The 15,539-nt window shown below is 38.4% G+C and overlaps 1 protein-coding gene across 1 annotated transcript; it reads right to left on the bottom strand.

Moving 5' to 3' along the window:
* Positions 1–222: 222 nt before the first annotated feature.
* Positions 223–13,647, bottom strand: grinaa (glutamate receptor, ionotropic, N-methyl D-aspartate-associated protein 1a (glutamate binding)). The gene is made up of 7 exons (XM_080044820.1): positions 13,566–13,647; positions 5,231–5,570; positions 4,694–4,809; positions 4,362–4,562; positions 3,283–3,411; positions 2,468–2,611; positions 223–2,090 (listed from the first exon to the last, which is right to left on the bottom strand). The coding sequence occupies exons 2-7, from the start codon at positions 5,532–5,534 to the stop codon at positions 1,941–1,943; spliced, it is 1,044 nt and encodes a 347-aa protein (XP_079900946.1). The 5' UTR covers positions 5,535–5,570; positions 13,566–13,647; the 3' UTR covers positions 223–1,940.
* Between the last annotated feature and the right edge of the window lie 1,892 nt (positions 13,648–15,539).

The following is a 15,539-nucleotide window of genomic DNA, read 5'->3' as shown; positions in this document are numbered from 1 at the left end:
ATTTCAAAGCCAATTCATCTTTGACATTTTCTCCTGTAACACAACTTGACTGATGTTTGAGGCTGATGTCAATATTAAAAATGAAAAAATAGCAATCATGCTAAATTAAGTGCGATGGATGTATATTGTGTTTCACTTCCTATTTATCTGACGTGCTGTTAAATAAGTAAATCAACAAAGTTGGACACCTTTTCATTGTATCAGTTTTAATGAAAAGCCAACAGCAGTGTAGAGGAATGCGGTTCCACTCGGAAATGCAAATATACAATGCAAACAGACCTACAAAGCCCCAACATACTTTATCTATACACACCAAACCACTAAGGAGTTCTATTTACACATAAACATTAGTTAGATACAAACACAATAGTTAAAAAAAAGGGCAGCCAAACAACACTGTCTCTTCAAATCAGGAATACCTGAACAGTGTGCATTATCAGCACATGCAACTGGGAGAAGAGGGTCATGCAAGAAGTGAAAAAATCACCTCAAACACAAGTCACAGAATTTTTTTTTTTTTAGCTTATGTTAAATATATCTTTCAAGTTGTGTGTTTCTGTGTTTTGTCTGCCAGGCATGTTGTTCGTTTTGCCAGTTTCACTTCGTTGAGCAGGAGTTTAACCAATATGGTACGGTTCCATATTCAACTTAATTGATAAAGTCTTTCCACAACACTAGCTTATAGCAACTTCAATGCAACCATATTATCTACATCAAGCTCAATAAATAGAGAGGTTATTTTAAATTTTTAAGCACAATTTCCTTTCAATCTGGCGTCCATCAATTCAGGAGCTCTAAAACCTGGATCAGCTTGAGATAAAAGTGTCCAGAAAGTCCAACACTTCAACAGTATTTCACATTAGTGGTAATAAAATAATAATAATAAAAAATACAGCACAAAATTTCACTTCACATTAATGACCAAATAAGAGGAAATGAGTGAGAACATTCAAATTCAAATTAAAAAGGAGGGAATATGTCAACGTTGGAATCATAGAAATAATTTCTCCCTTCTGGTATTCTGTAAGAATATATAGTTTAGAAATATTAATTTATGTTCACGTGTCATCTACATCCAACATTTATTCTTTTGCCATAATAAGATTTTGGTTACGGTTCTAGGTATGCAAAGTTACGGCAAAGATATCAGAGCTTATTTTCCCCAAAAAGTAACACATCCATATGGTTTACTTCGACATGCCTTTCAGGGGCGATATTGGCATCCTATATATATTACACTTAACTATTTATTTACACCTGTGACAAGCAAGCTAAAGGTATTCCTCTAGAAGTTGTGAAAAATTAAAACACATCTTTAGTTGGGTTTCCAATCTTGCCATGCAAAGTTATTTTTCACCAGCAGGCTGAAAAGGTCGGGAGAAACAAGTTTGGGAAAACAGATGGATTTAAGGAGGTGGGTATTTCTAGCACTAACTTATTTTCAGGCAAAGCTGGTTTACATTAATATAAATCACAACTCAAAACTTCCTCAAACTTTGTCCGTTTACTCTGTGCAACAATGGAAGCACCCTCAGGAATACATATTTCACATTGCACGTGCTGAGCCAAACTGGAAGTTTTATGTAGACATAATGTAACCATCTGTGTTAGTAGAAGCAGAGGACAGGTAAGCAGGGTGGTCAAAATTGAGGACTGATTATTACACTATGTAATTGATGGCAAGATTTGTGTTGAATAAATAGTGTCGGTCTCAGCTGCATTGTATGACAGGCCGCATCATTCACAGCACAGCGGCCTGTTGAAAAAAATAATGGTGTGTGAGTGTGTGTTTGTGAGATAAGAGATGAAACAACGAGTATCATGTGAAAAATGTGAAGAAAAGGTAAAAGGAGTTGGAGAGAAAAGGGCACATAAGCAACATTTCAGGATAAAGGGAGGCATTCTCAATCTCCTTCCTGTTCCCTCTTTAAGGTAGAGCCTCATTCACGGGAGCGTCCCACGATGGCCAGGATGTAGAGGAAAATGTTAATGATGTCGGTGTAGAGGTTTAGGGCAGCAAAAATGTACTCCTCTGGACTCAAAGACAGCTTCTTGTTGCCCAGGAGAAGCTGAGTGTCCACAGCCAAAAACTGCATTAAAGAGGAAAAAAAGGAATCTAAATCTAGATATATTTGAACAGTCGGGCCGCATTCTGTTACTATTACTCTCAAACATTATGCAAATTTGATTATCCCTTACTGAGCAGAATACAGACATTGGAAGGTGGAAAACTATCTGCATTATATTGGTATTGATGTCAATACACCACAAATGTCAATTTACCCAACTGTAGAATGATCTATCTAAATAACTGTCCAATGGTCAAGTAATGACATTTGAGTGACTATTACGGTTGCATTAATTTTGAAATTTTGCACATATTGGTAAAACAAACAAGGAGCAGGTCATTGTAATTCTTATGGGAAAGGGCTGCCATTCTTTAAGGAGAAACAAGTGTGAAACTTACGCAGGTGAAGAGCAGGGCCCCCAAAGAGGCATAGACGATGTGCAGGATCCTGTGGCGGATGAAGATGCAGAGGATGGAGAAGAGCAACAGCACGATCAGGCACACAAACAGCACGCCCCGACAGGAAGTGAAGTCATACTTGCTCTGTGGTGAAGAAAAAGACCAGGCAAAAAGGACATGTGATGAGACACTGACTTTAACTTGGGTGAACTTTATTCTGAAAAATATTCTCACTTTTGCTTCCCAAAACAACGCAAATAAAAAATCACAAATCCCCAGAGGGACTTTGTTTGTGTGTGTGTGCTCACTGTGCTGTCTGTGGAACTGAAATATCAGCTTGTCTGGTTAGATGAGAAGTTGGCAATTAAATACAAGTTGACACAATGTTTAAGTACAAATAAATAGATCTTTAATGCTTGCAAGCATGAGTGATTACAACAATCATCAATGGGACTGTAATAATGACTCAAGAATGTCTTCAGAAGATATAGCAAACTCTATATGCACACCAACATCAGTTTATGTAATAGAGTTTATCAGGGTTAACATAGTGAGTCATAACAAACATACTTTGGTGCGATCTTAATCTCCAGTGCATACTATCTCAGTTATAAACAAACTTACTTTATCTTACACAAGACGAAGGTCAGCACATCTTAACAGTAAGGTTACTTGTATGAATATTCACAATTTATGGCAATATAATATATATATATATATACATACAAACATACATACACATAATATTAATTTCCATAACAGTGCCCGTAGACATTTAAATACATTAATTAAATTAGCTGCTTGTGTGTTCTCACCTGTAGTGAGAAGAGGACTACAGTGAAACAGACCACTGCAGTGATGCCCACGGCCATGATGACGGTCTCTGTGTCATAGAAGCTGGCTATCATTCCCACCATGTAGGACAGGCTCAGGGTCAAGATGGACTGCAGGACACAGAAAACACACAGCCAAATCAACATCGCTTTTGATACACTGTACATATTGATGATTTAAACAACAGCTTGTAACCCAAACCCCTTCTTAGAGCTTTTTAAAGAAACTGGTGCACAAAATATGATGCAACCTAGGGAGGAAAAAACAAAGCCAAACAACAAGCGTTCTCCAGAATAGCTGACTCCACTTTTAATGTTGTTGGAATACAGGTTATGAGTTATGCAGTTTATACAGGCCAGTTTTTCTAGCTAGATTCAATGGTTTAAATAACTAATATGAACTTACTTTGTGTTTTTATATGACAGATTTGTTGTTGCACCTTTGAGATGTCACACAAACGTAACACAAATTCATGTTAAAAATACAAAAGTGTAGGGCTGCAACTAATGATAACTTCTTACGGCCTTCTTTCACATACTCTTTTTACATTAACGCTTGAAACAGTTTATTATGTAAATAGACTTCACAAATGTCTAATCCATACTTTTTTTTAATAAGGGATTTAAGGTGTAGTGAGCGATTTATTTATGTTAATATAAGTGTTAAATCGCTCTTTATTCATACAGTGATCACTTACATAGTGTGGGCGTTTGCAAATAAACTTTTCGGGGATCCCGAAACTGATATCCAATCAGAAAAGAGAACGCTACAAACCGGCACCCGTCTCACTGACGGTGCACGTGCAGACCACAGATGGGTGAATGTTTATGCGCCTACAATGGCGGAGCAGGTAAAAATCCTTCCCAATGTCTGTTTTGATGGTTTTTATCATGTTTTATCACTCTTACTTATCTGAGATGATGCTAGATAACTCGCTGCTTGAAGACTGCAGTGCATTAATGTGGTGACGTGGGGACGAGGGAGGGGACGGCTAACTGCAGTCAGTGACAGGAAGTTAGCTAAACTGACCATTCCGCTTACTGAACCTTTAAGTTCTTACCAATGCAATCAGGTTCCAAGGGTGCTTGCGGCGGAATTCTCCACAGCAGCTGAGGACAATAAGAGACACAAAGAAGACAGCATAGGACACATAGTATGTCCATGGATTACGTCTCACAAAGAGCTTGGCTTCATCGACGAAGGTGAAGACAGCAACGAAGGAGAATGTGATCATTAGCTGTACCGTGAGAACCAAAAAGACCTGGCGGGAAAGAGGAATAAAGCCATATTTAATGTTTAATTTTTATTTCAAATCAGTTATAACACAGTGACATACAGAATATCTGCTTCTTTGTCACTCATTTAATCTTTTTGACATAGTAAAGGATCTACTTTTCTGATGAAAGCTTGTCGGATGCTCTTGTCCTCAAACCCAGAGTTGGTGAACTCCTCATTGTCGTAGTAAGACGGTGGCCCATCACCATGGTAACCAGGGCTGCCAGCAGGTGCTGGTAGTGAACAACAATAACAGAATAACAATTTAAAAAACTAGGTTGATCAAATGTGTTTTCAGCACACTCAGATTATAATATTGATCCTCTAATCGATTGCGCAGTCATCTGTGTTTAGTCTGGTCTAAAGTGGAGCCAGCAATATTTGGTATTGCTGGGAAAAAATTTAAATGTATTTAATTTATTTGTTTATCTTTACAGTAGTCCAAAATGTGATTAACAGTTCTTCTAGTATTCACAGCCTCTCTCATTAGATTTACGGAGAAAGCTCCATCCAAACTGTTAAATGTCACATGTAAAAATGCAACAACTTTGTTTAGTTTTTGGACACTCATACTACACCATGAAAAAAACACCCAACACAAATTACAATTTTTAACCTGAAAATTAGCATAATATGTGACGTTTAAACACTCACCAACGGGGTCACCGGCAAAGCCGGGCTGTACAGGTCCTTGTTGATAAGGCCCCTGAGGATAGGGTCCCTGTGGGTAGGGCATCTGGGGGTAAGGCATCTGAGGGTAGGGACCAGGGGCGAAACCTGGGCCTGCCTGGGGGAACCCCGGCTGTCCGTAGCCAGCCGCTGGTGGGTACGGTCCCCCTGGGGCTTGGCTGTAGTTAGGAGGGGGCATGCCGAAACCTGGTTGAGGGGGTCCATAGACGTTGTTATGAAGCGGGTTGGTCTCACCCATCATAGGGTATCCACTCTTGTCCTGCGACATGGTGTGGGGAAATGCTCACTCTGCTGCTATAACAATCTATGGGAAGAGGAAGTGTAGATTAGGATTAATTTGCTTTTTTAAACATCTGTAAGCGGCACAAACATTGAACTGAGATTTGATTCTATATCTTTCGTTTGTACAATGAATATTACTTCTCAAAAGGTCAAGTAGGAAAGCAGAGCCTAAGTAATGACGGTACACTATATATGCCAAACTGGCAAAGACACAAACAATGCATCTGCCTGATTAATAGGATGATAGGCAATCAAACAATGCAGCAGGAAGAGAGGACAGAGGTTTGGACCAAAGCTACAGCACACTGCTTTTTGTTTCAAAAACTAATTGCCAGCTCTAAAACAGAATCCCAGAGAGAAACAAATGATGCTGAATCTTCATAGTCTTACAAGGCCTTTGGGAGAGAATAGGCGGTCTTTAACGACAGGATGTGGCAGATCATGAGTAAAATAAGTGAGAAATATCAAACAGAGAGCCTACATGCCATTTCTGCGACAAAGACTTGAAACAGTAGCAGTGGTCGAGTGTATAAGTGGCATGTTATATCATGTTATGTATTAGTTGAACAACAGCTGTGATCCGTATGTCCTCTTGCACATTTTGGAAGTTATAGCTTCATTCTGAGACTTCCAATGTGTTCAATGGGAGAACATTGAGCTGGGGGAACTGGTGGTCAGTGAAAGGCAAGTAGCTTGTTAACATTGCAGGAAATACGTGTTTTAGACATTCTTGTATCAAAGTAAAAAGGTTTCCTAACAAAGTGTTCTCAGCCACTCCCCGTGTAATAAAAATGCAAAAGTGTGTGTCATAGCCAGGTCCATAGTCCGTTGGTCGAGACAATCTTTTTCAGCATTTAATATTGTATTTCAATATCAGCCTTAACCCTCGCCCTTGTTAAATATAAGTGGTGGAGGCTTTAGGGAGAAGACAGTTTGTACAATGTAATCACATTGCTTAGCTAGAATGGAGCAGCTGTAGAAACGCGTTACCAAATATTAAAAGTAAGGCTTGGTTTTTAAATATGTACGTGAAGTATTACATTTATTTTAAAATAATTTTGGCTTGGCAGAAGCTAGGGATCCAATGTCAGAAAATAGGCCACTAGTTAAAAACAGCAGAAAAAAAAACACTTATGTCACACTGTTCTGAGGAGAATGTTTAGGGGAGGGGCATACGGTTCTTATGGCTGATGATTTAGGCGTATCTTAGCTGCTAAGGGAAGTCTAATATGAACCTGCAGTAAGACACTAATTTGGCAGCGTATAATAATAATAACATTAATGAGCTATTTAGCTTTTGACAGTTGGAATTTAATGTGTGCTAAAGATAAGAAACCACATCACATCATGTGTTACTAATTTGACGTGAATGAATCTCACTTTAGGCCACAAACACTGATTATTTGTATTATTATTAATTAATCTGTCAATTATTTTCACAATTACTCAATGAATCATTTGGTTTATAAACTATCAGAAAATAGCAAGTAACAACATGCATCATTCATTCATACATAATACTATCAATCACACATTCTGGCTTATGGATCAGAGAACTTGCAGAGGGAACGGATGGTGCACGAGAAAATGAGGAGAAGCAAACACTGTCCAACCACACCAGTGCTGACAGTGTTACCATGGACGCAGGTGCTGCCTTGGTAACCAAAAGCATTATTTATGAGCTTTGCTTTAGGAAGAGACCTGACATGCTGGCCATTACTGCAGTATTGCCCCCCGATCTGGCCCATTGCACAACCATGGTCAACAGGTTTCTGTGCCATTTACATTGCAATCTATAAGGCTAATGAAGCATCTATGATCGAAACACATAACAGTGCTGCAAACAAGGATACTGAAATCTCTCTGCAAATGAGGGTCGGATTTACAAGGTTGCTTGGTGCTTTCAAATATGCTGTGCAGGTTATCCTGTGGGCCTGCAGTGCCCACAGCAGAACTTCTGCTGAGCGGGGAGGGGAGGGGAGCCAACAGCCATTTCCCTAATTGCCGACTTCCTAAGAAGAGCTTGGGTGGACAGCAGCAGACTGACTTCACAGTGGTGCTTGGGCCTGAGCTGTTTAGAGGAGACACAGCAGGCATAAACATATTTTTTCAATCATGTCTTCTTTTATAAAAGGTCCAAAATGTACATTTAGGTGTTTATTTGAGCCATTCTCTCAACATAGTTTTTATTAATAATAATAAAATATCAAATGTTAAAGCACTTGCATACATCAACTAAACTTTCCATAATCATTCTTTAGCACTATTCTGAAGGTTATTACTAAACGATTAGTTCATAGTTGTTAAACTACAGCTGCTGTTACGTATAGAGGGTGTACATATTTGACAACAGCTATTTATAAAATGCATATGCAAAAACAGGCAAAGGCGCTCCTCTCTTCTCTCTACCCTTCTCCTCCTCCCGCCTTTCCCAGCCATATTGAAAAAAAGGGAGAGTTATGCAACACTGCTCTATTTCGCCCTGGCAAACACATCCAGAGTCCAGCGTGTGTCTTCATGATCCCTGTCTGTCCATCACTGGGACAGACAGTGCAGTGAGACTCCGCAGACACACATGAGGAGTGCTGGCTCTGCTTCGTACCGACAGCCTCCATTACGATCATAACAGATTACAATCATTATCTGACAGGCCAAATCCCTCCCAGCTTTGCGGACAACACAGGTTGTGTAAGAGGGGCACCGAGTACAGCCGTTTTTCTGAATTACTTAAAAAATCCATCCATCTGAGAGTAAAATGTTTGTCAATTCAGATCAAGAAAGTGATCTTTTAAGGTAAACCAATGTGTTTTTTGGTTGTTGTTTTTTCTTATGCCACACAAGATGGGACATCTGTCAACTGAAGGAACCCATGTTACTATATAACCCAAGACTCTTGAACTAACCATGTGACACACACGTCATGTGTCCAATGTCCGTTTAACTTAACAGCATTTAACTTTGTAACTCAGGTCTGTAGAGAATTCGCCATCCATGTTAGGCCTCAACAATAAGGCTGAAATCATTCCATATGTAAGACGCAATAAAGTGTGCGTCAGGTCTGCAACTAACAATTATAATATATAAGGCATTTTGCTTAAAAACTTAGTGTGATACTGTGATTATCGAAATAATATTTTTTATTTTTTTTCATCTTCATCAGTCACTGTTGGAACATGGAAGGAAATTCAATAAACAATTGAATTGTTCACTAGTCATAATACACTCCTAATACTACTACTTATAATACTCCTCTGATATTTTGACGTCAAATGTCTTAAACATTGATGTGTTCAGATCTATAACAAAAAATTAGGACATAAATTAGTCATGTCCAAAACTAGCACAATAATATTAAACCGTGGTCTCGCACAAAGAGAACTTACACCAGTGCTTCTCAAATGGTGGGGCGCCGCTGTGAGTTGTCAGGGGGGGGGCGCGGGCTGCCTTGATTTCCAACAGACCAAAAATAAATAAAAAATGCTCGTGTATGGTCATATCCGAACGAAATGCCGCAATTTGCAGTAAATAAATGTCCACATGTGTCTCCAAGTGTCTCTGTAGGCTATTTAAAAAGAAATCAAGCAAGTAGACTAATAATAACATTAATGAATTATTGGTTATCGCCTATAATAATAAAAAAACACCACCTTAACTATGTTTACAGTTTAAAAATGTTTTGAATGAAATGCAAACATCAGTAAATCATTTGCTCTTGTTTCTCTGTCCTGAGATTCACACAGACTGAGCAGTCTTGTTTAAATGTTACAAATTGAGCTAATAAACTGAACTTTGAATTTTTTTGCTGCAGAAGTTAGCTCAGCTAATTTTTGTTATCTAATTTGATAATAAGATGATTGTATGCAGAATGCTCGTGCCAGAAACTAATACAGTGGTTTTGTACAGATAAATAAATAAATATTAGCAGGTTCTCAATAGTATTTCAATTTAGGGGGGGCGCAAAGAAATTTCTGTTCCCTAGGGGGGGCATGACAGAAAATAGTTAGTACTATAGTAGTTAGTACTGTTAGTACTTAAAAGCAAAAGTAAAAGTTAGTGACCTCTCAGTCTAAAGTTCAAAAGATAAATTTAACAACCTCAACAGTTTCACTTCCATGTCTGAGAAGAAGTGACTGTGAATAGAGAAAAAATACAGCTTGGTATGTTTTTCTTTTTTTTTAAATGGTGAGTCAGTTTGAGACATTGTTCATCTTTACAGCATTACGTGGTGGGATATTTCAAATCCGCTTAGAAAAGACACTACCATGCTGTGGATAAAGTCAGTGCCACTGTCTCTGGTCTCTGCTGATAACTATCGCAATGGGAATTGGGTTAAAGGGAGGGATTGAGCGGGCGAGCCAGAGAGCCACGTTAACACAATGAGGCTAGCACAATACCACAGACAAACGCATGTGCTACATACTACGTGCATGCCTGAGCAACGTTAGGAAACACAGTGACAGAGGGGGACCGGCCACACAAAGCAGTGGGGCCTATACAGCGCTCGAGGTCAGGCTGTGAAAATATGTGGCGCCAAAACACGTTAAAAGTGGTAAATTGTTACCTTTGATGGAGGATGAGGAAAATAAGATGAAAATACCACAAATATTTATACTTTACAACCATTTTTAACGGCCATTATCTCAACATTGGTTTTTTTCAACACTAGGATCGCAACTTCTAAAGCACTTACATCAACTAAACTCCATAATAATCATTCTAAGCAGTGAGCACTATTCTTAAGGTCACTTCAGAAGAATTTGTTCATATGTTCTAAAAAGTCTGAAATATGACGATTTTATTTCTTCTTAAAAAAATGCCGAAAATGCATTTTTATGACCTGTATATAGTATTTTTTGATTTATAAAATTAAAAAAAGCTGTATCCAAAATCTGTTCAGTAAAAACTTTGGACACTAATATGTTGTAAAAATTAAATAAAGAGTACAACTCTGGCTTTACCTAACATCTAGATTTTTGGTTTAAAAAAAAAGACATACCACATAATAACTAAGATATTGCCAAATTCAAATATTTATTCAAACATTTCTGAAAAAATAAATAAAAAATGTAAGTATTCAACGGGCAAAGTTTCATGATGATATCTGTAAATGACTAATTGTACACTATTCATCTGCAGTGTCTAGCCTCACCTTAAATACACAAATTCTGAACAGGCAATTATTTATAAAACCTATGAACCAACATCTACTTCACTGAGGGATATCATCAAAAGAAAATGTGCTGATTCACAACCACATGATGGTCACACAAGGAGATTTCACATGGCTATTTCAAACATTGTACCAACCACAGAACCAGCTGTGTTGCAATGCTTCAATTTTGAGTCCTTTTATGAAATTGTCACTTGGACCACCTGATAGATACATCCTCTGCCAGCCGATTGAGGAGTCTGGCAAGGGATTGTCATCATGACGCGCCTTGTCAGCATGCAGACACCTCACCTTGTAGGTTAGAAAAGTATGGCAGCTGGTAATCTTCTTAATCTATTTTTATAATAATAGGACAGATTTGTGTGCTGACTGAAAAAAATGCTGACTGAAAGTTTATTGTTTAAATACTAGCTTTATAACAATGGTATATTGTTATGACAATTTTCAAGTTTCTCATGACCAACATTTCACGTTATATTGTTGAAACAAATGTTCATGGTGGCATGTTGAAATACATTTTAGGGATTGCAACTATCTTTCTGTAAGAGGATTTTTTTTTATAGGTGATAGCATAGTAGTAGTGCAATAGCTTTAAGAAAGCACAACTAATTTATCACTATTTTAGAGCTGAATTCGACTATTCACTCATTTAAGATGTGCAAGCAGTTAGCAATGTCGGGAGACAATTGCCAAGATGGCTGTGCTTTCTTTTTGTTGCCTGGGGAACTGATCTTTGAAAATCTTAACAAACAGAACTGAAGTGTAAGCATAACAGACTTATCCAAAATGGTAAATATAATCCCCTCTCTCTAACACCATGTCAACAACTAAGAAATAGCAATATGCACATGCAGTACGTCATTCTTTCCGAGACATGTCAGTTTTTTCCATGGCTGCAATACAAATTCAGTATTCCTGGACTAGGTTTAAGTCTGTTTTGAGTAGCGCAACAGCAGAAACATTCAGTAACTTCACTGTGACCCTCATGAAAATAATGTTCATTCAAAATTCCTCATTCAACAAACTAAAAAGCTGCTACCAGTGACATACAGCAAGTCAACTAAAACTGTGTTGTAAGGACAGCAAAACTAATTTCCTCCACATGGTGTTCTGCATCTCCTGGTGACAAGCTTTCAGGGAAGAACAGAGAGGCTGTTTGTCAGAGTAGACAAACATCAGGCTAAGGGTTATTCCTTTAGCTTCAGTCAAAGCAGGACAGCGACACAGTATGCAGATTTCATATGTATACAATACCCTCAAACTATAGAAAAAAGGCACCTATAGCTGCGGAAAAAATTAAGAGACCAGTCTGGATTTTTCTTCAATCTTCATCTCTACATTACTTATTGAAAATGCTCTAAATGACAATATTTTTTATTGTGAATTTGGTAGAAATGTTGTCAGTAGTTTATAAAAAAAAAAAAAATGTTCATTCTACTCAAACATATGCCTATAAATAGTAAAACAAGAGACACTGAACATTTGGAGTGGTCTCTTAATTTTTTCCACGGCTGTATAAGGACAACACAGAGTCTAGCCTGTAAAGAGAAAACAACAGTCAATTTGAGCATTAATATATTAATATCATGATATCATTACCTTAATATTTTATCCATATTACCCACTCCTATTCCATGATCACATCTACGTTACAAATAATGTTTATGAAAACCGACTCTTTTTTTAGATAAAGCAGAGAAATGTCAAGGGCTACAACAAACAATAATTTGTTATAGTCCCTAATACACTAGTACTAATATCTTTGTTTAATCAAATAATCACTTAGTCTGTTAAATGTACAGTGAAAAATGCCTGTCACTATTTTCTAAAGCCCACTTTGACTTTGTTTAGTCAAAAAGTTAGATGTCCAATTTATCATCGATACATTATTTCAATAATCATAGTTAGCATAAAGTAACATTGAAGAGAGTATGAAGATCCACTGAATGTTTAAAAAAAATTATATTTGGAAAAATAACTAAAAGATAAATCCATTATGAAACTCCTGGCTATTTTTCTTTTATTTAATAATTGATTCATCGACTTATCGTTGTGATAGCCTAAATGATGTTGCCAATATCTGCTAGGTCAGCTAAAAATATATAGGCCTATGTTTTTTATCTTTTTTTTTACAGTTGGAAGGCACCATAGCTATGATGTAATGGCTATGTAAATAATGGAGATTTAAAACCCTAAAACCACACTGACAGGCTGTACACTAGGGAGGATGAGAAGGGTGAGAAATAACTCCTGGAAGCAGGACGGGCATGAATGCAACATAAACAGTGAGCCAGGTTTTCATGGTGCACCTGCAGCGGGCGCCGCTCCTCCATCTAGGCCTCCCCACAGCAGATAAATGCGACACTGCGATCATCCGTTACACCAAGCTCACACAAATTACCCGCAAGCTAACAAGGCCATCATTGTGGAGAATTATTGATTAACAGACAGTGATCGGGCGATATCAATCTGGTAGCCAATCCTCGCCCGCCCTGATTAAATCAACTGAGTTGTTTTTTTGTTTTTATTTTTAGGACGATGACCACACGCCCCCCTCCCTCCCACGTTTACGACGCTGAGCAGTCAGCTCCATCAAAAGCCACGTTTATTTCCTTTATGAAACAAACGTGATATGAATGGAGATATTTAGGCCTACCGTGTTGTTTTGTTATTTTACCGCCTGCTCTCATGGCTAACTGACAGTTGGCGACGGGCAAGATGCTGACCGCGGCTAGCTACATTCCCCCGTGCTCGCGAGCCACGTATTTAATACTAATTTATAAACAAATAAAAACACACACACGCACGACTGAAATAATACCACCACACTAACTGTAACAGCATTACCTTTAACGTGTTTCTTTCGGAGAAGCTGCCGACATTAACTCTCCCTCCTACTCCTCCGGCTCAGCTCTGACCATAGACTGTGTAAGCACAGACTGCACTGAACAACTGGGTCGAGAGAGCCGCTGACGACCTCGATTGCGACATGGTCACGTGGTGGTGTATGGGAATCTCCGTTTGTTACACGAAATGACATCTGTCTCAATTTCTGCCATAATGACCATTTAGATAAGAGATAATGATGACGCAGTGTTTTCTATAACGTCGTTAGGGTTTCACGAGACAAAACTAAGCCAAAGGGTCTGTACAGCTACTCAAAAATAGCCTTCTGCTGCTATACTATGGAAAGGTGCAGTAGGCTATAAACAAAGATATTTGCATGGGGCTATGTTTTTTAAAGGTTAACCCAGTTGTTCCCAGTCTTTTTGGCAAGTGACCCCCTCAAAAAAAGACCAATTTTAATGTTTCAGACGTATATGAGTTGTCATTAGCAGTTCTAGTGTTGTTAGTTGGTTTAATTTTAAATTATTGTTTGAGGCCCAATATGGCAAAATAAAACAAAAAGCTAATATTTCAAGTAAAAAAAAGGACTAGAGAACAGTTCTAAATATGAACACAAATTTGGTTGCAAAATGTATTTCATGTACCATTCATCATCTCATGATCCCTCAGTTTTATCTTGTGATACACTGAGGGGGATGACCCCTAGGCTGGGAATCTCTGGAATAGATACACTAGCTCCAACTCAACATACTCAAATAGTACTACTTACACAGTATTGCATCAGCATGACCGATCTGAAAATATTCAATATACAGTAGGCCTATCAGGTGCCATTTTTCTCATCCTATATACTCATCCTAATATCATATTTTTTGCTCTTTTACTTAAAAAGGATTGTGAATGCATTCCCACATCATCCATAAACTGTCATGGTCTGTCTTTGTCCTGTCTTGTTTTAGTGTTTCCTGTTTTATTTAGGTATGTCTGTCTTGTTCCTCCCCATGTCCTTTCAAGTTTCCCTCCCGTTTGATTAATGCTCCCTCCCCTAATGTGTTACACCTGTGTCTAGTATACAGGTCCTTCTCATATAATTAGCATATTGTGATAAAGTTCAATATTTTCTGTAATGTACTGATAAACATTAGACTTTCATATATTTTAGATTCATTACACACAACTGAAGTAGTTCAAGCCTTTTATTGTTTTAATATTGATGATTTTGGCAAAAAAAGTAAAGAAAAACCAAAAATCCCTATCTCAAAAAATTAACATATTTCATCCGACCAATAAAAGAAAAGTGTTTTTAATACAAAAAAGTCAACCTTCAAATAATTATGTTCAGTTATGCACTCAATACTTGGTCGGGAGTCCTTTCGCAGAAATGACTGCTTCAATGCGGCGTGGCATGGAGGCAATCAGCCTGTGGCACTGCTGAGGTGTTATGGAGGCCCAGGATGCTTCGATAGCGGCCTTAAGTTCATCCACAGCATTGGGTCTGGTGTCTCTCAACTTCCTCTTCACAATATCCCACAGATTCTCTATGGGGTTTAGGTCAGGAGAGTTGGCAGGCCAATTGAGCACAGTAATACCATGGTCAGTAAACCATTTACCAGTGGTTTTGGCACTGTGAGCAGGTGCCAGGTCTTGTTGAAAAATGAAATCTTCATCTCCATAAAGCTTTTCAGCAGATGGAAGCATGAAGTGCTCCAAAAACTCCTGATAGCTAGCTGCATTGACCCTGCCTTTGATAAAACACAGTGGACCAACACAAGCAGCTGAAAAAAGTACTTTGAGCACTGAGCAACAGTCCAGTGCTGCTTCTCTGTAGCCCAGGTCAGGCGCTTCTGCCGCTGTTTCTGGTTCAAAAGTGGCTTGACCTGGGGAATGCGGCACCTGTAGCCCATTTCCTGCACACGCCTGTGCACGGTGGCTCTGGATGTTTCTACTCCAGACTCAGTCCACTGCTTCCGCAGG

Source organism: Ammodytes marinus (assembly GCF_949987685.1).
Source record: "Ammodytes marinus genome assembly, chromosome: 17".
Classification (NCBI taxonomy): Eukaryota; Metazoa; Chordata; class Actinopteri; order Uranoscopiformes; family Ammodytidae; genus Ammodytes; species Ammodytes marinus.
The sequence above is the reverse complement of the archived record's forward strand: the minus strand, read 5'-3'. Positions and strand labels throughout refer to the sequence as shown.